A 24,426-nucleotide genomic window follows, 5' to 3' on the forward strand; every position below is an offset into this window, starting at 1 on the left:
TTTTTAGGTGATTTATTCAGTTCAGAGGCACCGTCGAACTCAAGTACAGTGGCGGATTCTTCTGGAGCAAGCGTTTTATCTAGAAGATGTAGCAAAAAATGAAACTAGTGCTACTCGTCAGTTTGTTCACACCTTTCAGTCACCAGAGCCAGAAAATAAATTTATCCAGTATTTTTATAATCCTACAGTTGGTATGTAATTTGACATAAATTTCAAAATTTAATGTTAATTTTTCTAAAGGAAAAAAGTTTATATTTTCACCAGTGCAGAGTTGAATTGTATTTGTAAAATTTGACGTATACCATGTGGTGATATTACGTATCTGATAAACTTCCCCCTCCAAAACTATTTTACTGGTCATGTAACAGATAATCTATCAGTTTCCACTGTTACTTCACAGTTAATCAAAATCCTATGCAAAAACATATGCAATACATCAGGCATATTATGTATTCATAACATATACTTAAAAGAATTAGAATTTTAAGCAACTTTACATCACAAGCTTGGGTCCTTTCTTTAGTCTTGACATACTACTAAAATATTCCCCTAAGAAGTCCTCTTTGATTATTTACATCTATTAGTCTATTTACAAGACCTACACTAAGTTTTCATTAATTATTTCATTCTCTTTAATGATTATTTATGACACTGTCTTCAAACGTTATCAGATTTAGTATGAAGAACTTAATGAAAACATGCCAAAGTGTCATAGTAGTAAAACTTCCATTTACCTTATTTATCTAAATAAATAATTATGTTCACTTGCTTTTCTTTCTCATGTTTGGTCTGGAGTATGAAGACATATGGCCATGACGTATCTCGGAAAACTTCTTCAGCGAAGATCTTTTCTAATTAAATAAAAGAAATACTTGTTTTCATTCATTTAGCAAACATTTGAGAACGTCTGTTCTGCGTATTGTTGGGTGCTTGGTATATATCAATAAATGTAAAGACAAGTGCCTCTCTGTGGAATGAGGAAAATAGGCAATGTACATGTAAAGGTGTTCAGAAGGTGCTGAGTAGGTAGTTGGCTGTAGAAATGGGAGTTAAGGGGAGAAGTCTGGTCTACAAGTATAAATCAGGGCATCATCAGTGTATCAGTGAGCCTTGGGTCAGAATAAAACGAAGAAGTGATTGGGTTAGAGGAGACAAAGTCCGAGGACCAAGCCTGGGGCGCTCCAGAAGGTAGACTTCAGCTTGATGAGGAGGAACCAGGAAAAGGCTAAATGGGGAGTGGCCAGTGAAGTAGGAAGAAGAGCAGGAAGGTGAGGTGTTTTGAGGAAAGGAATATGTAAAGTACCTTTCCAGATGTTGTAGATGGGTCTACTGTCCTGCACATGAAGCCTTGGCCCTTCAATTTCAGAGAAGTGAGGTGGAGGTGGAGGGGCTAAGAAAGCCCAGTTGGAAATTAAAAAGCAATTAGATTCATTGTTTGCATAGAAAGCACTGGGTGTCATATGCAAACAATGAATCATGGAACACTACATCAAAAACTAATGATGTACTGTATGGTGACTAATATAATAAAAAAAATTTTTAAATAAAAAGCAATTAGAAACAGGGAGAATAGAAAACTCTCCAAATGTTTTCCTTATAAAAGGGAGTAGAGAAAAGAAGTAGTAGCTGAAGGAGGATGGCAGGGTCAAGATCAATCACAGCATGTAATTTGGAAATGATATCTTAGAGGAAATGTCATAAGAGAGTGGCTGGGAAGATGTTCATGAGGAGAGCGATGAAATGGGAAATAGTGAACAGTGCCGAGAATGCCCTTAGATTAGGAAGTAAGGCACCAATGTACCTGAACAGGTAAGAAGAGGTAGTGGTGGGAACTTGGGGAGGCTCCCTTCTGCCAACTTCTCAGTGAAATGCTGAGAGTAAGTGTAAGGGAAGAAATTTTGGAGATTTGAAGAAAGAAGAAAAGGTACAAAATAGTTGCTAAGGAGAGAAGGCACGGGAGAAGATTGGTGAATTGTCGTAGGCTAGCCAGGCAGTGCTCAGGGTCCATCTGCAGGTGGGGATTGAAAATTTAGAATGAGACCAGTCAGCGAAGATGTGTCTCACTTTACAGTGTGCAGCTCCACGGGCACAGGCTCAGAGCAGCCAGAGAGCTGGATTTAGGCAGGGTGTGGTTTCACTTAGCAAGGGCAGAGAAGCAAGAGAGGGCAAAGAAATTGGGATGTTGGAGAGTAATTATCCTCAAAGACTACAGAATCAGAGCTGGTAAAGAAAGCAGTAGGATCGCAGGGTGTTAAGTGGCCATACAAATGGTAGAATGAATGGCTCATTGGCTCAGGTAAGGTCAGTCAGCGGAATTGGAATATTAGGTGAAAATATTGCTTGGAAACAGGGACACTATAATGAGATTGAAAGGAAGGCCGGAGTCATTAGCAGTAAGAGGTTTAGGGAGGACGGTGGGAATGAGTTGTGAAGGTGGGGTGGAGGATAAGATCACAGGAGGAAAGGAGGGCAAGGAAGTGAGAGACCCCAGGGTTCTGAAAAAAGGATCACCAGTGTGGACCTTGAACTCCCCAGGACTGGTGCTGAGATTAGGGTTGAAAGATTCAGAGTGTGAGCCAAGAACTCAACACCTCAGTGACTGAACTGAAAATACAGCCTTCTCAATTGGAAGAGCTTTTTTTTTTTTTAACTTTTATTTTTTACCTAAAGTCAGACTTAGCTGAAAGTTGCCAGAATAATACAAAGAATTCTTGTATATCCCTCATCCAGATTTTCTACATGTAAACGGTTTACCATATTCATTTGCTTTCTCTTTCTCTCTGTATACGTATTTTTCCTTAATCTTTTCAGAGTTGAATCTGCACATGACTTTTGGTTCCTAAATGTTTCAGTGCATATTTTCTAAAAATAAAGACATTATTCTATGTAACCAAGTACAATGCCCAAATCAGGAAATGAACTTTGATACAGAACTGTTACCTATAGACCTTAATCACATTTTGCAAATTGTCCCAAAATATTCTTCGTTAAAAATCCCAAATCGTGCATTGCATTTAGGTGTCATGACCCCTTCTTTTCCTTTCATCTGAACCAGTTTCTCACTCTCTCTTTCTGTTTTGTGACGTTGTTTTCGGAGACTCTAGGCCTGTTTTTTATGGGGTGTCCCCGAATTTGAGTTTGATATTTCCTCATGTTGGATGCAGGTGTAGCATTTTTGGTGGGAATACTGCGGCAGTGACACCGCGGTCCTCTCCGTGCTCCACAGCAGAAGGCACGCCATGTCAGGTTGTCCTGTTACTGGTGATTATTTGGTGAGGAGCAGCTCTGTCCCGTTCCTGCACTGTGAAAGTAACTATTTTCCTCTTTGCAGCTATGTATCTTGTGTGGTGATATTGTGAAACAATGTAAATACCCTGTTACTCCTTTATGGTTTTCCTAATCATTGTTTTCTTTTATCTTCCAGAATGGTACTGGGAATGTCTCTTGCGACCATGGTTTTATAGGATACTTGCCGTGGTTTTGTCCGTCTTCTCTGTGATTGTTGTGTGGTCAGAATGCACATTCTTTAGTACTACACCTGTCTTATCCCTCTTTGCAGTCTTCATACAGCTGGCTGAAAAAACATACAATTACATTTATATCGAGGTCAGTTGATTTTCTGTCATAAACGTGTGTCAGTTCACAGTACAGTTGTCAACTGCTGTATTTTTTCTGGATATATTCTAGTAATGAGGAAAGCAGTGACGTTCCCCACAGTGTTCTTATTCAGACTTTCCAAAGCAGCTTCATCCATTTACCCAGACTATAAGAACTTAAGAAGTGTGTTTGAGGAGATATGACAAGGTGCAAAATAGTGCAAAATTCTTTTATGAGAATACTTTGATCCTGTTTACGCCAGTGAGTCTTCACACTTTAGAGTCTTCTGTGGAGAATTGCCGAGGGAGTGGGAGAGCAAGCTCACTTCAGGAGGTAGATTTGAAAGTCACGGACAGGTTGTTAAACTGGTTGAGACGTAGATTTTTTTTTCATAAATCCATTTTCTTAGATGGTTAAGAAAAACTGTTACTGTGTTTAAATTTTAGAATGTCAATAAATGTTAGCCAGAAATAAAAGATAATGCTTGTGAACGTATATGAAGTGCTCAGGTCCGTTCGTCTTAAACCGGTTTTGCTTGTTTTTCAGATTGCTTGCTTCCTTTCCATCTTCTTTCTAAGCATCTGTGTTTATTCTACTGTGTTCAGGATTCGTGTATTTAACTATTACTACTTGGCTTCACATCACCAGACTGATGCTTACAGCCTTCTTTTCAGTGGCATGTAAGTAGGATGGTGTTTAGAAACACGGGACTGACTCCACTGCTTGCATTCTATGGATCTCTCATTTATTTCTTGTCGTTTATGGGTGTCCTACTAACACCTGTATTTATGTGAACTCATTGATTAGCTTTAAGTGTTAGTTAGATGTTTGATTGCTAGCTTAATCCTGCTTGAAGTTTAAGGTGACATATAGGTTTACTAGGTTAAGGAGAAAAAGAAAGCCTGGATTTACAAATCAGAGATTCAATAAATAGATTAGTAACTACTGGGACCATTTGAGAGTTTAGAGGCTAAGTCAGATCTAGAGGGTTCTGAGATTCCATGGCATCAAACTGCATCATGAAGGGCTTAAGAAAACAAACAAGAATAATCCTTGCTGAGAGATTTAGCAGGAGTTTAGAGCGACAGCTTTAGCTTGGGCTATTATTTGTCCCTGTTGTTAAATCAGTCATATTGGGTATTATAAAGGGTGGACGTAGGGAAGTTCACACAGGAATCCATATCTGAAGCATCTTTAAGACTTTTTTCTTTTACCATTTTTCCTCCAAATAATTGTAGAGTCATAGCAAGTTGTAAGTGTAGTACAAAGCGTCCTATTGACCCTTACCCAGCTTCTCTGAATGGAGACATTTTATATAGCTGTTGTACAATATCAAAGCCAGGAATTTTACACTGATATGTTACTGTTAATTAGATTATAGATCTTATTTAGCTCTCACCGTTTTTATCCTTCATTTGTGTGTGTGTGCGTGTGTGTGTAATGTAACGACCACCACAATCAAGATACAGAATTGTTTGATCGCACAAAATAACTCCTCATATTGCCTGTTTGTATTCACACTCTCCCCCCATTCTCCAAGTCTAGTTCTGTGAGGTTCTCTTTTGAGCCGGACAGAACTGAGCTCTAGCAGCTCTTTGTACCTGAACTCGTCAAAGTGACGCACTTCGCTACAACTTCGGGTCTCTTATGCAGCGAGTACAGTCCCTCTTGAGGGTATTGCCGTCCTTGCCATACTGAGGCCGATTACACAGATGGCAGACTTGGAAAAAGTGCATGCACAGGCGCTCTGCAGATTCTTAGGCTAAAGCAGGGGCACACCCCAAAGCAGGCAGCCTGAGGCTGGAGTTTTGCCGTGTAGCTGTTGACGTTTTAGGGAGATGCAGTTAATAGGATTTTCAGAATGTCTCTCAAGTAAAGACAGTTCTCATTAAGAATTCAAGATAAATATAATATAAACAGATGAAAATCCTAGTTATATTTCAATATAATAAAATGCATTTTGCTACCATATTTTTTACATATTCTGTTTATAAATGCTCATTACAGGTTATTTTGCCGTTTGACTCCTCCTTTGTGTCTTAATTTCCTGGGTTTGACTCACATGGATTCATCCATCTCTCACCAGAATACACAGCCAACTGCTTATACATCTGTAAGTATGGTCAGAACACAGTTTTTTTAGGGGCGCCTGGGTGGCACAGCGGTTAAGCGTCTGCCTTCGGCTCAGGGCGTGATCCTGGCGTTATGGGATCAAGCCCCACATCAGGCTCCTCTGCTATGAGCCTGCTTCTTTCTCTCCCACTTCCCCTGCTTGTGTTCCCTCTCTCGCTGGCTGTCTCTATCTCTGTCAAATAAATAAATAAAATCTTTAAAAAAAAAAAAAAAGAACACAGGGTTTTTTAGATTCATTGTCTGTGTGAGATGTATTATCATGGAATTTCTTCTAATACCAGCAGAAAAGTTCTGTCGTATTACTAGGATCTTTTTTTTAATATCAAACTTTCTATTAAAGGTTGTATATGTAATTACTAATGACTGGATAGAAACTACTTTGCTCTCTCTTATTGTAAAGAAAGCTTTCTGGCTCACATGGGTTGTGCAGCTGCGCAGTATCAGTAGACCTCTTTAGTAGCTTTTATATTTGTAATCTTCATGCACACGATGATTTTCAGTAATATTTATAAAGTGTTCATTTTCTTTGGGTGAAAACCTTAATAAGGAAGCAAATTCAGACATAATTGACATGTAACATTGTATTAGTTTAAGGTGTACAACAGAATGATTCGATGTATTTATGTATCTTGGAATGGTTGCCACGGTATCTTTCATTAACATCCATCACCACACACCCTTACAAGTTTTTTTTCTTGTGATGAGAGCTTAAAAATCAATCCATTTAGTTCTTTATTTCTACTTTTCGAAAAGTCCAAATTTGTTAATATGGTTAGTTATGAGTGAATTTTCTATGGTAGAAAGGGATGAAAAATGTAGAACTGTACTAATTTAACTTCCTTTTCTTTTCTTTTTTTTTGTTGTTTTGTTTTTGCTCTTTAGATTATGGGTTCCATGAAAGTTTTATCCTTTATTGCAGATGGATTCTATATATATTATCCTATGTTGGTGGTAATTCTCTGCATTGCTACTTACTTTAGGTAAGAAATTTAACATCTTTTATTTTTCTTCTTGCTCTTGTCCAATCTGGATATCCTTTCTCCTTAAAGCTCTTTTAAATATTTACTGGTTAGGTTTTGGTTGTTGTTTGTTTTATTGTGGCTTTGGGGGAGCTGGGGGCTGTTTAAAGGATTTGCTTAAGTGATGAGGTCAGGATCTCCCTCTGAAGGTATTTTTAAGAGAAGAGAAGTACAGTCATTCTTTTACAAGTATTTAGGCTGCAAAGTGATAGGATTGATTACAGAATGTTAACTCTAAGTCCTGGCCTTCAACACTGACAGGCTGTGTAGCTTGTAAAATACCCTCATGCCTGTCTTTTATCCAGTAACATAAATGAGCCTTGGGCTTTCCCCACAATCCTTGCCGGGTTTCCAGAGGCCTCAGACCTTAGCCAGCACAAAACATCAGATGAGGAGCAATTGTAACTAGGCAGTACATATAAGGCCAGAAAGGACACAGGCTACTATTTTTTATAGGATTAGAGAAAAATGATTGAATCTTGGCCAGGGTGCAACTCAGAAGGAGGTAAAGACAGATGTGCTTGGCTGCTAGCACCCTGTCTTCCCTACTTGCACATGTCAGGTGCCCTCATCCTGTATTAGCTTTTTATATTTAGCTTTTATATTTGTAATCTTCATGCACACGATGAAGATGACTCTTCACTGACTGCTTAAGTGCTCCATGACACACCAAAAAGACCACTCTTAGAAACATATTTAGTTATTTTAAAAGATTTATTTATTTATTTGCGAGAGAGAGCGTGCGAGCACCTGCGAGTGGTGGAGGGGCAGAGGGAGAGGGGAGAGAGAATCCCAAGCGACTCCATGCTGATCGTGGAGCCTGAGGCAGGGCTCGATCCCACAACCTATGAGATCACAACTTGAACTGGAAACCAAGAGTCAGACATTATTTAACTGACTAAGCCACCCAGGTGCCCCTAAAAATGTATTTATTGATGTTAATCAGTTTGTTTTTCTAATGCAAATGTTTCATCCAACCACTTTTCATTTAAATCTTCCAATACCATTATATAGTTATCACAAATAATATGTGTGTACTCATTAAGAAGGTATTGCATAAACACACAAGTATTGTTTGAAATAAATTCTCTATTGAATGTTTTAAAACATTTCTTTTTACCTTCTCCTATGTAAAATAAAAGATTGTGTCTCTGACAAATAAAAAAAATCTTAAAAAAATAAAATAAAATAAAACTGTTTATATGAACTGATAGTAAGTCTAACTTTCAAGTTTTTTTCTGTAAGGTAGAAAAGACAATAGGTTTGTGAAAATGTGTTGTCATTATGAAAATGATGTAGTAAAAAAAAAAAATGATGTAGTAAAGGAAGAGACCATACTTTGCATGTCCAAAACTTAGTTTTAATTATATGCTTATTTATTTTAAAAGTTTATAAAACTATTAATGAAACATTAAGAGCTTGTGATGTGTGACTTAGGTCTTCACATGTTAGTAGTTATGTTTGCAAGATTAGCATCTCTTGCTACCTTATTAGATTGTTATATGGATCAAGGAATAGATGGATCAGATAGTGCTTTATCAACTATAAAATCTTAAAGAATTATTATGTCTAAAAGGAAAATTATTAATCCATTAAAGGTTTTGTTTTAGAGTTAAATGGGATAAACTTTGAGTGCCAGATTGTCTTTTAGGAAAGGTAAGGCCAGATTCTTTAATTTTCAAATTATCTCTCAAAACAGATATTCTATTATAGAGATGTATGAAACAATGCCTTAGTGACATTTTAATGGTAACTTGCTTCATAGGTCTGTTTTCTTTTATAATGCTGCCGTAATTAGTCAATTCCCATGTTTTGTTTTGTTTTGTTTTAAGATTAATTTATTCATTTTTTGAGAGAGAGCTTGTGCGCACGTGCACGCTCACAGAGTGGAGAGGGGCAGAGAGAGAGGAGAGAGAGAATCGCAGGCAACCCCCTCCCCCAATGCTCTGAACATGGAGCCCCATCTAGGGCTCGATCCCACCAGCCTGTCATCATGATCTGAGCTGAAATCAAGAGTCAATTGGATGCTTAACCGACTGAGCCACCCAGGCACCCTGTTAATTCCCATGTTACTAACAACACTGCCATCCCCGGAGTTAATATTCATACTTAACTGCCTAGAGAGTATAAGGCTGTTTCCTGACACTTTAGAAAAAGCTATGACCTTCCCAGACACAAGGATCCAGTTTGGGGCTTCTCATCCTGGAATGAGAAGGATATGAAAATAGTAAGGGAATATTTAAAGTCACTGAATTAGCGTGACCATCTACCTGAAACTCCAGTTGTGCTTAATGGTAAATGGTATATTAAAGCAAGGAAATATATTGCGATTTTTTACACATCGTCAGATTTACACAGTCAGATTTTTTACACATCAGTAATGTAAAATGGAAGATCTTCACTTTCTTGTAGCTGTTTTTCTTTCCTCCCAGCACTTGCACGCCCGAATCCCCCCCCTGCACGCACACACATTCATTCCCCGATTTCTCCTTCTTCCTTTCTCCCCCTCTTGCTCCATGTATGTGTTCAGGCTTATGCCATTAGGAGTACATCAGTGAAGAAGTCTGAAAACCAAGGCAATAAAAAGAGCTTGGTCTTTGTTTTGTCTTGGATTTAAACCCCAGCTCTAAAACTTATTAAATGATCATTAGCAAAGTATTTAATTTAACCCCTTGAGCTTCTGTTTCCTTATCTGTAAAGAGATTATTTCTTAGGATTACAGTAAGAATAAAATAAGAGAGTATCTGTAAATTGGCTGATGTATATAGTAAGATCTTAACAAATATTAATCTTGCCTTCCCATCCATTGCTGCTTTCCTTGTGTGTCATAATTTCAGAGTATTCTTGCCTTATACAACAGTGAAGTTTAAAGTAAATACCAAATAAGATAAAGCAATAGCCCTCAGATAAGATATAGTTAAAAATTATGAGTGTATAATTAAAGCTATTTAAATGGAATTGCCTAGCTCTCAGCTTATTAAAAAAATTAAACATGAAAATCAATTTGCATAATTAAGATTTTCTAAACCAGGTTATTTTACACTTGGGAATATTGGTTGTGTGTGTATTTTCCGCATTAAAATTGTTTGAATATAAGAAAAGAATAAGTTGCATTTGTATTATAGCCACTGTTTTGTATTGTGTAATAATTTTCTGCAGGTATACTCATGGCCTAACTCAGTTTATTTTTGTAAAAATCTGGGTATGGTGCATACCGTGTCTGTGGAGTACTGGCTATATAAACTTCTTAGAGAAATAAGTCCTTCTTAAAGAAAGATAAGTATAACTACATAACTTTCTGTGATAACTGATGATAAAACATAGGCTTCTTTGGGGTGACAGTACTAAAGAACAGTTTATCTAAACATTTACAATGAGAAATAATGCTTGTCTTTTTTAAAATCTATTTTTATTAGTTTGGGAACTCGTTGTTTGAATCTGCTTGGTTTCCAGCAGTTCATGGGAGATAATGATATGACATCAGACCTGGTTGATGAAGGAAAAGAATTAATCAGACGAGGTAAGATTTGTCTTTTAAAATAAATGAAAGTACTAAGACTCAAAATACAAAATTAGTGTTTGTATAATTTGTAATTTTTAATCTATCTTAAGAAATTAATGTTTTTGGAGCACCTGGGTGACTCAGTCTGTTAGGGGTCGGTCTGCCTTCAGCTCATGTCATGATCCCAGGGTCCTGGGATCAAGCCCCACATCAGGCTCCCTGTTCAGCCAAAAGCCTGCTTCTCTCTCTCCCTCTGTTGCTTCCCCTGCTTTTGTGCGCTCTCTTTTTCTCTCTGTCAAATAAATAAATAAATAAATAAATAAATAAATAAATAAAATCTTAAAAAAAAAAGAAATTAATGTTTCTTAGCTAAAAATCTACGTACAGCCTTCATAGCAAAAATAATTTGAAAACAAATGATGGTTTCATCCCATCTTTAAGAAATACTGCAGCAGAAATTTAGTATGTCCTCAACTAAGTAATGCTCTTGGATGGCGTTGGAGTCATTTTCGTGTTTTTCTGGAAACAGATTTGCCAAGCTCAGTACAACTATAAAATTCATGAGTTGCAAGAATCATCAGTTTAATACCGCACAGGAAATCATTCAAGCCAGGGCTGGTTTTGAGAATACGATGATCGTTAACAACCTGTTAGAATACATGGCACTCTACTAGAATCCAATCCCAACACTGGATGTATCAAATTTCCTGATGTCTAAGTGATGGTAGGGAAAAAAGAAAACAAAACTTGAGTGTGAGGACATTGATTCCTAGACATTCTCCCTACATGGGTCTGGAGCTTTTGTGTGATCATTAGTTAAATGTAAGCCAAAATATGTTGTGGCTCCAACAGAAGCTGTTGGAGCCTTCAAATTCTCTCCTAGGAAGGTGGGGTCTAGTTGACGTAATGGTTCTACTGCTTTTTACATTAATTAGATCTCATCCGAAGTATCATATTCAGTCCTGGGTAAGATTTTGAGTAGAACTGATAAGTTAGAAGGTATTTAGAGAAGGAGAGGCAGAATTATGGGTCTGTAGAGTGTATCTTATGCAAAACAAAACAAAAAAAAAACCCCAAAAATACTGAGTATATAGCCTGAAGAGACTAAGGGAAAGGACTTTCATGCAGAAAGAAATATCAACTTAATTTAGAAGATAAAGCAAAGAAAAATAAGTTACCTGCAAATTTGAGATCACCATGAGGAAGAACTTTTTCCTCACTAAAACTATTTAGACAAGGCCTAAAGATCACCTCCAACAAAAATACAGAAGGTATTCTCTGTGGACTTAAGTGACCTCTAAGGTCCTTTCCAACAATAACCTATTACTTTTGACTTTGTAGTAATTTAAAGGAAATTGGTCATAGCCTGATACCTTTACTTCAGTTACTCTACGTCTAATTAAACCATGTTATACCAAATTTGAGACCACTTTTCTGTCTCTAGAGAAGAGAAAAAGGCAAAGGCAAGAAGAAGGTGAAAATCGAAGAAGAGTAAGTATAGTACTTATTAATTTTCTGTAACCTAAAGACTAATGTGAAATAATCATAAGAATTTTACTGATTTAGAATTGGCTAACATCCAAAGAACAGTGGGAAAATGACAGGGGACACGTTTTTTTAAAAAGATAACTCAGATGTACATGCTAGGTGTTTTGTCCGACCTGTTCTAAAAAGTCATTAGTATTAAATTACTTTGTGTCCACCGTCTAGCAGTTTCTTGCCTACGGTTGGTACTCCGTGAATACTTAATGAAAGAAGCAATAAATTCATGCAATCTTGCTATCAAAGTCATTTTGATTGCTTAAAAATTGTTACGCTTTTTTGGTAATATGACATTAATTGTATTCGTCTTCAATTTTTCTTCAGTCCTCTGTTTGCTTAGGCAAACTAATCTCCTCCTACAGAAAATTAGGAAAAATTAAGTCACGGTTACCACAAATTTACAACACCTGGGTGTATCTGTACTGGAGAAATGAAAGACTCAGAGGAGGAGACATGATAGTTGTCTTCATGTACGTTAGTGGTGTCATGTAAAAGGAGACTTGGTCTTTATTTCAGAGGACATAACTGGAACCGGAGAGTGGAAGTTCCTGAAGATAGATTTCACCTCTTGGTGAAAATTTCTAACATCTGCGGTTTGCCAAAACTGTGATGGGCTGCTCACAGTAGAAACTTCCATGTCATCTAATAAGAGAGCCAATGGCACGGCTATTTTAGAGTGAAACCCTGCACTGCAGGGGAGGTCTAATAAGGTGACCTCTAAGGTTCCTTTCAGTTCCAAGAATTGATTGAGTAGCATCCCATTTCATATGGTTTGACTACAACTACCTAATCATGCTTGTATACAACTCTAATTTTGCTTTTGAAAGTGACTTTTCAGGTCTTTGATATCTGTAGTTTATTTATGTAGGAAAAAATTTTGTGAACATCTCATGAATTATTAGGAATTCTCATAACTTTTATGTGGTCAAGGTAAGCCTCTTGTAGCTATCATGTTTTGACATTTTCGAAGAATTGAAAAGGTTAATTATAGCTAGCAAAAATGCCTATAAATGTTCATTTGGGAAAAAATTCAGAGACTTAAAATCATGTAGAAACAAGAAAAAATATTTTTGAAAATTTTCATGGTACTATGCTAATCATACTGATTATCAGGCGAATTTCTGATGAAAATAACTAAATTCTCTTACTCTGTACATACAGTCTGCTGACACTGAGGAATTACTTTTCTGCCTGTGAGTTCCTTTGTTATATATTTATTTGTGTTTCTGTCCTAGGAATGGAAAGAACGTTATGGACACAACAGAGAAGATTCCACTAGAAACAGAAATATTCATATTGACCCGAAAGAGTCAAACCTCTCAGATCTTAGTACCACCCGATGTAAGTCGTTTATTTTCTAGTTCCCTTTGAAGTTGTTCTCTTAACGCTTGCTTGCATGGAGACTGGGAATTAAGACATCCATTCAAAAATGCCTTTAGAGAACTATAGAGGTGGTTCTGCAGCGTCTTTCCTTTTTCATCGCTCAGTGTATAGAAGGAAAGGGAAACTCGAGTATGCATTCTGGTAGGAGACGGAGAATTGGGACAATGCTTGAACAGTTGTAATTGCGCTACCCTAAATAATATCAGTACTTATCCCAGGTGTGTTTACCTACTATTTACCTACATGGTGTCCTTTACTTTTCTGTTAGTAGATGTAGGCAATTCAGTCATTTTTATAGCTGTTTCATGACTGACCCACACGTCAGATACTTGCCCAGGTATACAGGGATCTAGAGAAGATAAATTTCCTGTCCTTGGGATGCCAGTTAATTTTGTGAGGGACTGATACCAAGTAGAAGACATTTGCCAGTGGTTTGAGTTAGGATACCTCCCCACATCTTTGACCCTGCCATCTGCCCCTGGGAAGGTGGCAAGAAACCTGCTTTTGCCTAGGACTCTGACCGGAGTAGAGGCAGAGGAGGGTTGTCTTTGGGGAAGATGGACAAATGCCGAGAGAGTAGAAGGTACACTCCTGATGCCAAGGGAACTCAACTCAGGGGATAGAAAAAGAGTTATTTATTGGGAAAGGATTTCTGTGATAAAGTAATATTAACTGAGTATTTGGGAATGAATGGTACTTAGCCAAGTGAAGGGGTTTTAGGCAGAAAGATGAATGAGTGATTGAAGGGAATGCAAGTTTGTTTCTTGACAAGATCCTAAAATATGAAGAGCCTGATAAGAGGGGAGTCTGCAGAGACAGTTGGGAAGCAGGTATTACCATGCTCAGAAGTGCAGACTTTCTCTCAAGATTTCAGTCAGGAAAGCAGTATGCTCAGATTTTTGGTTTCAAAAGATAAATTTGAACATAAAGCTTGATTTCCGGGGAAGTGAAAAACAGAAACCAATTTAATGTCTGTTTTGGTAATGCAATCAAGAAACAAGGGCCTAAAATGAGCAGTGATCATGGAGATAAGGAGGAAAGGATGTGTTTGAATGAGATTTAGGGTAGAAGAAATGGGAGAGAGCTAAAGGTTTAGTTAAAACTAGGAAAGAGGGGTGCCTGGGTGGCTCAGCCAGTTAAGCATCTGCCTTTGGCTCAGGGCATGATCCCAGGGTCTTGGGATCAAGCCCCATGTCCAGCTCCCTGCTCAGTGGGGAGCCTGCTTCTCCCTCTCTCTCTGCCTCTCTCTCTCTCAAATAAATAAAATCTTAAAAAAAAAAAACAACTAGGAAAGAGAGGGGATTCTACAAAGATTTGAAAGCTTGCTTACCACGGAGTAAGAGTTGACACGGTAGAAAGATGTGGGAGTGTGGGAGAATGTTCAAGAGAAGAGGAAATACAATGCCTTAGGATGATGACTTGAAGAGAACCTGGAATAGGGGAGGCAACCAATATTTGCTGAATGAATGAGAGAAAAGATGAAGGGCAGAGTCCAAGATGACAAAAGTGTATGATACAATCGAATTGGCTTGCCTTAAGTTTTCAAAAAGAGCTATATCATAAAGTTCTTTTGAAGTTATTGGACTGCTCAGAAGAACATTGTGAAAATTTAGGTTAGTTTATGAAGAAAACCCACCCCATCCACAAAGAGAGAAGGGAGAGTTAGTTCAGTAGATCTGTACTGACCAGGATGGTCGGCATTACCCACATGGGCCACTGAGCCTTTGCAACGTGTCTGGTGCCCCATGTTGAAATGATAATATATCGGATACATTGAACTAAATTAAGTCTGTTAAAATTAATTTCACCTGTTCCTTTTTACTTTTTTCATGTAGCTACTAGAAAATTTAAAAGTAAATACCAGGTTTGCATTTTATTTCTGTTGGACTTAGCTACCCTAAACTCTTGGCTCCTAGGAAAAAAACTCAGGCCTTTCTTGAAGAGCTTGAGTTGAGTACACCTTAAAGAAAATTCTAGCCATGGGGCGCCTGGGTGGCACAGTCGTTAAGTGTCTGCCTTCAGCTCAGGGTGTGATCCCAGCGTTATGGGATCGAGCCCCACATCAGGCTCCTCTGCTATGAGCCTGCTTCCTCCTCTCCCACTCCCCCTGCTTGTGTTCCCTCTCTCGCTGGCTGTCTCTATCTCTGTCAAATAAATAAATAAATAAAATTTAAAAAAAAAAAAAAAGAAAGAAAGAAAGAAAGAAAATTCTAGCCAAGCACTGAGATACGGCAGCCCCTGGATTCACTGTGAAACCAGTTGAAACTTGATAATGAAGAATTTCATAGCTCATATGTTAAATGTTAATTCCGATTCAAATTAATTGCATCTTTGCCTTGTACCTGCTTCTGAGCTTAGACTAGCTACCAGGGAGAAACTTTTCCTTGTTATTTTCTATCATACCATTTTTCATTTTAATCTGATTTTTAAGGAATCAGGTAGTTATCTTTTCTTACTGTTGTCTTCACAATCAAAATTCAGATCCTTTATAATCTTGACTTTTTTTCCATGAGTCCATAGACTGTGACCCATAAAGACAATAGAAAAATTGACATTTTTTTTTTCCTTCCTTTACAGCAGCATCTAAATATACCAGGGTCAATAACAGGACTGAAAGGGACCGAATAGAACTCCTCCAAGATGTAGAACCTTTGGATTTTAATGCAGAAACATTCACTGACGATCCTCTTGAATCTAAATCAGAGAGGTAAGCTCTATTTTAGCTCCAGCATTCTGAAATTTTAATAACATACGACTTAATGAGATAAACATAAGGAATATGTTCATCTTTACTGCTAATAATAACCATATTCATCAATCTTTGGTAACTTTTTATACCAGCTAATGCTTTTATATTTTAAAAATTATAGCATCCAGTGTTGGTAATTGAAATTGCTATCTCCATAAACTACTAATGGTATTCTAAATAAGAAAGAAAAATTGAAATTGATATTAAGGATCTTAACAATGTTTATATGCCTATTTGTAATGATCCCATTTATGAAATTTATCATATTTAGCAACAGCTACATAGCCGTGACTGGGTGTCAGACACTATTCTAAGCACATTACCAACAATACTGTATTTAAGGTTGTAAATCCAATTGGATTTGAATCCAGAGAATCTCAGTAACTTACCCAGAGTAACACAGCTTGCAGATGGCAAAGTCAGGCATTCAAACCCCAGGACTCTGGCGGTAGAGTCTGTGCTTTTAGCCACTGTGCTCTAAGAAAATAGTTAAAAGCAAAATATCGTATGCATGACGATATTTGCGACAATATTGCCTGTAAACAGCAAAAATCCTAGAATATTCTATTTCTGTTGAACAGTCAAGAGTGATTATTAAATCTTCAGTTCCATGATGTGTTTACATCTCCCTATCCCTTTCTTTTTATATCTCTCACCCTGTCTTAGGTGTATTCTAGGCTCTAAAAAAGTTGTTCATTAATTTATAGTAAAGTAAATCCCCTTGGGATTTTTGTAAGGTTTACAAAGTTACAAAGTATCTTTGTAAGTTTCTGCTTTCAGCTACTGAATAGATTTTACAAATTGTGCTTACAAATTATGTAGCCGCTTCCTTTTAATGTGTCCTTGTTTTTCTCTCCTCCTTTGTTATTTTTGATGCCTCAGAACATTTCTTTATCCACCTTTCAGGTATCAGCCTGGTGGACGATACCTCTCGATGTCTCAAACCGGAATATTTGATGATGTTTAAAGTCTGAAAGAATTTATGGAACAACTAACCAAGATCAGCACTTCAGTCCAGTCTTTATGAACATATGTGTGCGCTAGAATTTATACTATACTCTTAGTGAAAAGTGTCAGGACAAAAAAAGGCACTGAAAGTTACTCACATCTTAGTAATAATAGTTTATTGCCTATTGAATAGAGCATCATCTGTTTTATTACACACCATTCCTGACGTGTCTGCCTTAGAAGTACTGGTGTAGTGGAAGGATTCAGTTCATGACAAAGATCAGTGTCTGTTGAGAACATGTAGTTTGGCTTGTTTCAGATAATTTTTTGGGGGAAAGTTGTTTTAAAGATCCAAGAAAGCCATACGTCATAACTAAATAACATCACACAGTTTTATTATTGTGATTTACATTTTTGCTCTTTCTAAAGAATATGTTAATCCTGTGTTTCCCAAAGAGATGGAGACCTCAAATAATAATGGTATTTACAAAACCCATGTCTTAAAAACAAGGCTTACTTACCAGACATAACTGAATGTAGAAAGCTCTTTTTCAACTCTATATGCAAATTAGCAAGGTTTTTGCATGTATAATTAAGATTCAACTGATAGTGTTAGTATCTTTGGCATGTGTACTGTAATCGGGTGATGTATTATTTTTTCAGTCTTTGCTAGTAACTGGAAATTACTTTATGCTTTTGGTATTGCTTTGTAAAAGATTTTCATTTCAGGGAGAAATGTTCACCTTTATGATTCAGCATATTGAGTTAAGTATTGATCATTCCACTCAAAGAGAATCTGAAGCATTAATGGTAAATAGTGGGTTGTTTTTGTTTTTTTTTTTTTTAATAGCCAAAGAGTTCCATAAAATCCTCTAATTTTTAAAGGTGCCTGTTGGTGCTTTGTGGAAAATAACATTTGGTTATTTAAAGGTAAAATGTGAATCCACTTACTGTTATTATTAACATTTAGATTGTGGTTTATGTGTAATAATTTTGTTAAACATACTTATTATTTTTAAATGGGTTTTTTTAAACTTTTGTGTTTAAGCCAAAGTTGGGTATATTTTAAATCATCAGTGTTTTATTGCACGGTGAATATTGTACAGTTGACCACAACATGCTTGCAGAGAATTTTTTATGTCCCTGAAATGTTTGCAACTCAAAGAATCCCCACTGTGGATTCATCCAGTGACCCTTAGTTCCTGAGCTTACCGACAGCACTCTCAGTTTAACACCTGTTGTTCTGTGTAGTTTTTAATAGTGCTCGCTTGCACTCGGAAGAATCCCAGTTTGAAAATGAATTATATGGTCACCCTAACAATATGATTGTATGTTTCTTGAAGGTAATCTTCCCTTAAGTCGTAATTTTAAATGTTTTATTTTGCTTTTTACTTAGTATTATCATGTAAATTTTTAAGAGATTGTTCTGTGCCGATACTGAAAGGAATAGTGTATCATTCTAATTACCTAATTTTGTTCAATTTTATGAGCTTTGAGGTTAGATCCCCTTTAAAAGAATTATAAATGGATAGACTTTATTCTCAGTCCAAGGTTATACAGACTGTCCGCTTGAGAACACACACACAGCCTTTCACTCTACGTGTGGTTAGAGAGCTGTAGGCCAGAAGCAGAGATCATTTGGTATTGTTCGTAATTTCATGATTGACCATTGACTATCTCGGGCAAATTATGTAACCTTTCGGTGCCTCAATTTCTTCATTTGTGAAATGGAGATGATACTTGCTATTTACCTACTGATCTACCTCCCAAAACGATTGTGAGGGTGTTGAGTTGATGTTGATGTGCTGGAATTTAAAAAACAGAACAAAATAAATGGTTACCCGTGCTACTTTTCCTAGTGGTACTTGACGGTGTTGGATGGAGAAATAATCAGCCCAGAGAGGGGTTCAGTTTCTTATAATTAGAGAGAAGCTTTTAAGTCCCCGAGGCAAAACTGTTTTTGGAATAATTTATCAGAAGTCCTTTGAAAATAGTATTGTTGTATATTTGGTCTTTGGGTTTACCTTGGAATATTTTCCTTCAGCATAATGTTGCTTCTCGTCAGGTTTTGTCATGAAACCCTGATGCTGTAGAAGAAGTAGGAGCAGAAAAAGAGATTATCCAGGCACTTTTGTAACTTATAATACCCTAACATAAATGGATAGGAATATGTAGGAGAATATACTACTTCCTTTATTATTGACATTTTTATGATTATAATAATTGGAGTGTACGTAATACTTACTTCACAAATAACCTAGCTCCCTTTGTCACTTCTGAGTGATTCCCAAAATAGTTTTTGGTTGTTTTAAGTCTAGAGTGTTCAACTTTTTTAGCAGAATTTATCTTACAGGATTTTATATATGATTATATAGGAAGGTTACCTGACTGGGCAAATTTGGGTTCATAAGGTAATGTTTAACCCCTGAAGAATAAAGAGTTTATTGGTGGGGGGAACTAAGTTAATACTTGTTAAGCCACCTTGTGTAGAAAAAAAGTGGAGTAAGAACAGAAGTTTTCTGCTTGAGGAAGTTTGTTGAAATGTAATGACGTCTACTGTAAAACATTACTACTAAATTAATACACTTTAAATTCAAAGTAATTTCCTGAAGAATTACTTCTAACAATTAGTTTTTGATGTCTTTCTTATGTAATAATAGATACCCAATTAAATTTTCTAAATTGTTTTTCTAAATAATCATTAGGTAAGTATATTCAGTAAGCCAGTAATTCAAAATAACCATTGCAGAAAGTAATAATAATCTGTTAATTTTGCGAATCACCTGCAAGTTGCTAATTAACTTTTGTTACTACATCCATAACTTGTTCTTACCAGTGGAGCTTTTTCATAAAACTCATTATTAAAATAAGAAATAAGGTATAAGCCTAATTATTAGAATTTGCTCTCTTATCAAATGAATACAAGGACTGTTGAGTACTTTCAACACATAAGAGGTCCCCCTTTCACAAGAGTGGTAAGAGCTAAATCAAAACATTCAAGGCTTTTCCATTCATAAAAAATAGATCAAAAATTGGACAATCCACACCATCAAAAATAAATACTGTGAATTGATTTGTTTTTGGACTCTACTGTTTATTAGAATATAAGTTCTTAAATTTACACTGGTTGTGTACCCAAATGAAATTAAATGTGGATAGGAAAGTCAATTTGTGTTTTTTTTTTTTTTTGAAGTATACTTCAGCGTACGGATGAAAGAATTTCATTTATGTACAATAACAGACCTCATTTTTTATCTTGTAATAGAGTCAGGGAATGCTCTTGATGGTGTGTTGATTACCATCTTAAAAGAAAGTGAACTCTCCATAATTATAATTCACACTGTTCAGTAATGTGAGTTTTGTACTTGTGATTTGAGTGGACCATGCCTGAAAATCACAAAGATAAGTATATTTGCACTAAAGAGGCTAAACATGTCCCTGAAAAATCTTAACATACTTGAATCTCCAAAATGTAATGGATCACATCACATTACATTCTAAATGTTAAGGCGTAAATGGATTTAGAGTTTTATCTCTCTTTTCTTCCTCCCTCATTCCTTTTATACCTTCCCTCCTTTATGAAGCCTCTTTTAACAGTATGACTTTTAACGTGCTGACAGGTTTTTCTTGTTTTGTGTACACAGTTGTTCCTGATGATCAGTAGGATCAAAAGGAACTAGTTCTGATTTCACACCCTACTACTTGAATAGCAATATTGCACCTAAAGTAGTGAAACAGATTTTTCTAGGCAACTAAGCAACATCTGGATGTAAATGTGATGTACGCTGGCTCGGTGTGTTGTCTTTAGGTCACTAAAGAGGGCACTTCATTAAAATGAATTACTCTCAGTGGAATATTTTGGCATAAAGATGGATTTCCAAAAACAGAAATTGTTAAAAACAAAACAAAAAACCAAAAAGATTAAGAACCTTGAGATACCTTTTTGCGAAAAGGAATTCATAAATAACCTACATCGTTGTCAAAATTTTCGTTAGGAGAGGCTAGAACAATACAAGAGGGTTACAGGAGGCCTTCTAAAATATGAAAACCCTCCATGTAGGGTTCTTCTTCCCAATGGACTTTTTCCTGGTCAGAGAGCTAGAAGTTCAAGCCGTGTCATCCCCATCCCAACTCCTGGAGACCAGGCCCTATGAATCATCTTCCCCAGCAGAGCAGGCACTAGCCCTGCCCCATCCTCAGTCCCATCAATGGGAACATGACCTCACCTCCCAGTCCTTTCACGTTCAGCCTGGTCTTCCTAAAATTTTATTATCATTGTCAAAAGATTTGTCCATTGAGGTTGATTGAAGTCTTGCTGTAATTTTTAATGCGTTAATAAAGCAAGAATATTGCATGTTCCTCTTCTCCTTGATACCCTAAAAGACATTTGTTTTTAACATACTCCCTGGGGAGAATTAACTATTTTCTTCTGAAAATCTTTTCTTTGGTGGGTGTCTTGATCTCAAATCATTTTATAAAAGGAGTTTTTTTTTCTGTACTTAGTGCAAAAGAGTAGAAAATGTGGTTTACTATGGCAGACATATGTAGGGTAAAGTCATACTTTATTAATCTGACTGCACAACATTTTGAGTCAATATGATTGATAAAAATCCTATTAACCTAGTCACTTTAGAGCTGTATTTCTCAAAAGAATGCTGGCTAGCATCTTCCCTACTTAGTACACCAAGTTGTAGGGGAGAGACTTGTATTTATTTTATTAAAAGCAATCCAATGGATTTGTTTTTGTCCATACTTTGAAAACAGCTTGAAGGATTTTTCTCATTTTAGAAGGTAGAGAACATGTGGACATGTCTTTTAAATTACTGTAATCTAATATATATTTATAAATTATAGTATTGAAAAAGAGCTCTAATATTGATGTTGTTACTTTCTGGTATTTAATTTCTATAAAATGTTTTTGTAGTACTAATTGTAGTGCTTTTAAGTAGTTTAAAAATCCTTCTCAAATAAGTTCTGCCTGCATCGTATTTCCTTAGGGCAATATTCTAATGTTCAGTAGTCCAGTGTGAATTTGAAATATTCCTTCACCCCTTCGGTGTCTTTTTATATATACCAGTACCCAAGCGAAGTATACCAAAAGCCTAATTTCTGTGTTGCATTAATAAAGTACTTGTTATTTATCTAATTCAGTGGATTAGGTGAAATAGAGGATAAATCTTTTCAAATGTGCATCTGATCATAATTTTTCTAAGTGTTCATTATGTTCATCTTTGGTGCATGATGCCAAATTTATCTTTAATCAGCCATTACTACCTGATATGTAATGACAAATGTTTTCGTATCTGACCAATGGGTTGTAGATTTAACTATTTTTCTCTGCAGATTCTCACTACATTTTCAAATATGTATTTGGAAAAAGCTGCAAAGTGCTACCTATAAGTAAGTTAGCATCTTTGGTCTTATCTATGCATAATGTTCTCTCGGTTTGGTTTTGACAAACTCGTGGACTTGTAATTGCTTTGTAGTATTTTAACTTATTGTGATGTAATGAGTTTTTTGAAATGTTTATTTGATTAGCTATTAAAATATAGGAAATTATGTGGCTTTGCATGAAATAAAGTACATTTCTACAAGTTCCTAAGAATTTTGCTGATTATTTATGAGCCTGAAGCTTTCTTTGTTCTTTACAAATATATTAATGGACATTACAAATAAAATATTTTAAGATAAATAAATACGTGTACTTTAGGTTCTACATTACTCTATCCAGTGTTTATAATTAAAGCAAGTAATTACAAATTACAAAAATTAGAAATCAATGAAATTTAAAGCAGGGAAACTAAAGAAAATCAACAAAACCAAGAGCTGGGTGCTTGAAAATATCAAAAAAATTGATTAAATCCTAGCCAGGCTAAGAAAACAGAGTTGCTTTCCTTTATACCAAAAACAACAATTGAAGTTTGAAATTAAAAATAATACCATTTATATTAGTCCTAGTTAATGGAATTTAAGGCAAGAGAAGGAAATAAAAGATAAACAGGCTTGGAAGAATAAACTGCCTTTATTATCAGATAACGTGATTGTCTATGTAGAAAATCTAAAAGAATTGACCAAAAACCTCTTGGAATAAGTGATTATAATAAGGTTGCAGGATATAAGATTAATATACAAATGTCAATCACTTTCCCACATAACAAATTGACAAGTGAAATTTGAAATTAAAAATATAATAACGATTACATTAGCGCCTCCAAAAGTGAAATACCTAGGTATAAATCTAACAATGTATATATAAAATATATATGCTCTATCATCTATCTATCTATCTATCTATCTATCTATCTATCTACATAGCTGTATAAAATGTATATGAGGAAAAGTACAAAACTGATGGAAGAAATTAAAGAACTAAATAAATGGAGATATTCCATGTTCACAGAAAGACTTGACACTGTCAAGATGTCAGTTCTTCCCAACTTGATCTATAGAGTCAATGCAATCCCAATTAAATTCCACTGAGTTATTTTGTGGATTATTGACAAACATCCCAAAGTTTATATGGCAAAGCCAAAGGCCCAGAAGAGCTAATGCAATATTGAGGGAGAAGAACAAAGTCAGAGAATTGACACTACCCAACTTCAAAACTTACTATACAACTACAGTAATCAAAACATTGTGAGATTGACAAGAGTAGACAGATCAGTGACAGAATAGTAAGCCCAGCAACAGACCCACATATAGTCAATTGATCTTTGACAAAGGAACAAAGACAATTCAATCGAGAAAGGATAGTCTTTTCAACAAATGATGCTTGAACAACTAAACAGCCACATGCCAAAAGAAAAGAAAAAAATCTAGACACTGCTTCCTACACCTTTCACAAAAATTAACTAAAAATGAATCATAAGCCTGAAACTATAACACAAAACTATAAAACTTAGATAACATGGAAAACATAGGTGAGTTTGGGCTTGACAATGAGTATATATATTTCACAAAAATGTGTGTATGTGGGCAAGAAGACATAAGAATGTTGTTCATAGCAGCATTATTCATAATATCCTCAACCATCAACACTTCAATAAACAATAGATTTATTTATCCAACGTGATGGATATATACATGAAAAACTAAATGAAAATGAATTAATCGCAGCTATGCAACAACATAGGTGAAGCAGTCAATAAAAATGGTTTTTGAGGAAGCCCAGACAGTGGCTTTACTAGACAAAGACTTTGTTGTTGTCGTCGTTTATTTATTTAATTTTTTTAATTATTAAAATACAATGTATTATTTGTTTCAGGGGTACAGGTCTGTGATTCATCAGTCTTACACAACTCACAGCGCTAACCACAACGCATACCCTCCCCAATGTCCATCACCCAGCCTCCCCATCCCCCCAACCCCCTCCCCTCCAGCAATCCTCAGTTTGTTTCCTGAGATTAAGAGTTTCTTATGGTTTGTCTCCCTCTCTGGTTTCGCTTGTTTCATTTTTCCCTCTCTTCCCCATATGATCCTCTGCCTTGTTTCTTAAATTCTGCAAATCAGTGAGATCATATGATAATTATCTTTCTCTGATTGACTTATTTCAC

The 24,426-nt window shown here is 36.0% G+C and overlaps 1 protein-coding gene across 4 annotated transcripts in view; it reads left to right on the plus strand.

Moving 5' to 3' along the window:
* Positions 1 to 22,467, plus strand: part of LMBRD2 (LMBR1 domain containing 2) — a 46,300-nt gene extending 23,833 nt beyond the window's left edge. Inside the window, exons 9-18 of one of the 4 annotated variants that reach the window (XM_008692637.2) lie at positions 8 to 191; positions 3,425 to 3,606; positions 4,144 to 4,277; positions 5,605 to 5,710; positions 6,613 to 6,710; positions 10,166 to 10,269; positions 11,696 to 11,742; positions 13,029 to 13,134; positions 15,754 to 15,883; positions 16,808 to 22,467. In XM_008692637.2, the coding sequence (XP_008690859.1) occupies positions 8 to 191; positions 3,425 to 3,606; positions 4,144 to 4,277; positions 5,605 to 5,710; positions 6,613 to 6,710; positions 10,166 to 10,269; positions 11,696 to 11,742; positions 13,029 to 13,134; positions 15,754 to 15,883; positions 16,808 to 16,892 (1,176 nt within the window). In that variant the 3' untranslated portion in view covers positions 16,893 to 22,467. The remainder of the gene's footprint in view (positions 1 to 7; positions 192 to 3,424; positions 3,607 to 4,143; positions 4,278 to 5,604; positions 5,711 to 6,612; positions 6,711 to 10,165; positions 10,270 to 11,695; positions 11,743 to 13,028; positions 13,135 to 15,753; positions 15,884 to 16,807) is intronic. The other 3 variants (XM_008692639.2, XM_008692638.2, XM_040630499.1) reach the window with 3 other exon arrangements.
* The last annotated feature ends 1,959 nt before the right edge of the window (positions 22,468 to 24,426 follow it).

The sequence above is a fragment of the Ursus maritimus genome, unplaced genomic scaffold (genome assembly GCF_017311325.1).
Source record: "Ursus maritimus isolate PB19 unplaced genomic scaffold, ASM1731132v1 scaffold_15, whole genome shotgun sequence".
Taxonomy (NCBI): Eukaryota; Metazoa; Chordata; class Mammalia; order Carnivora; family Ursidae; genus Ursus; species Ursus maritimus.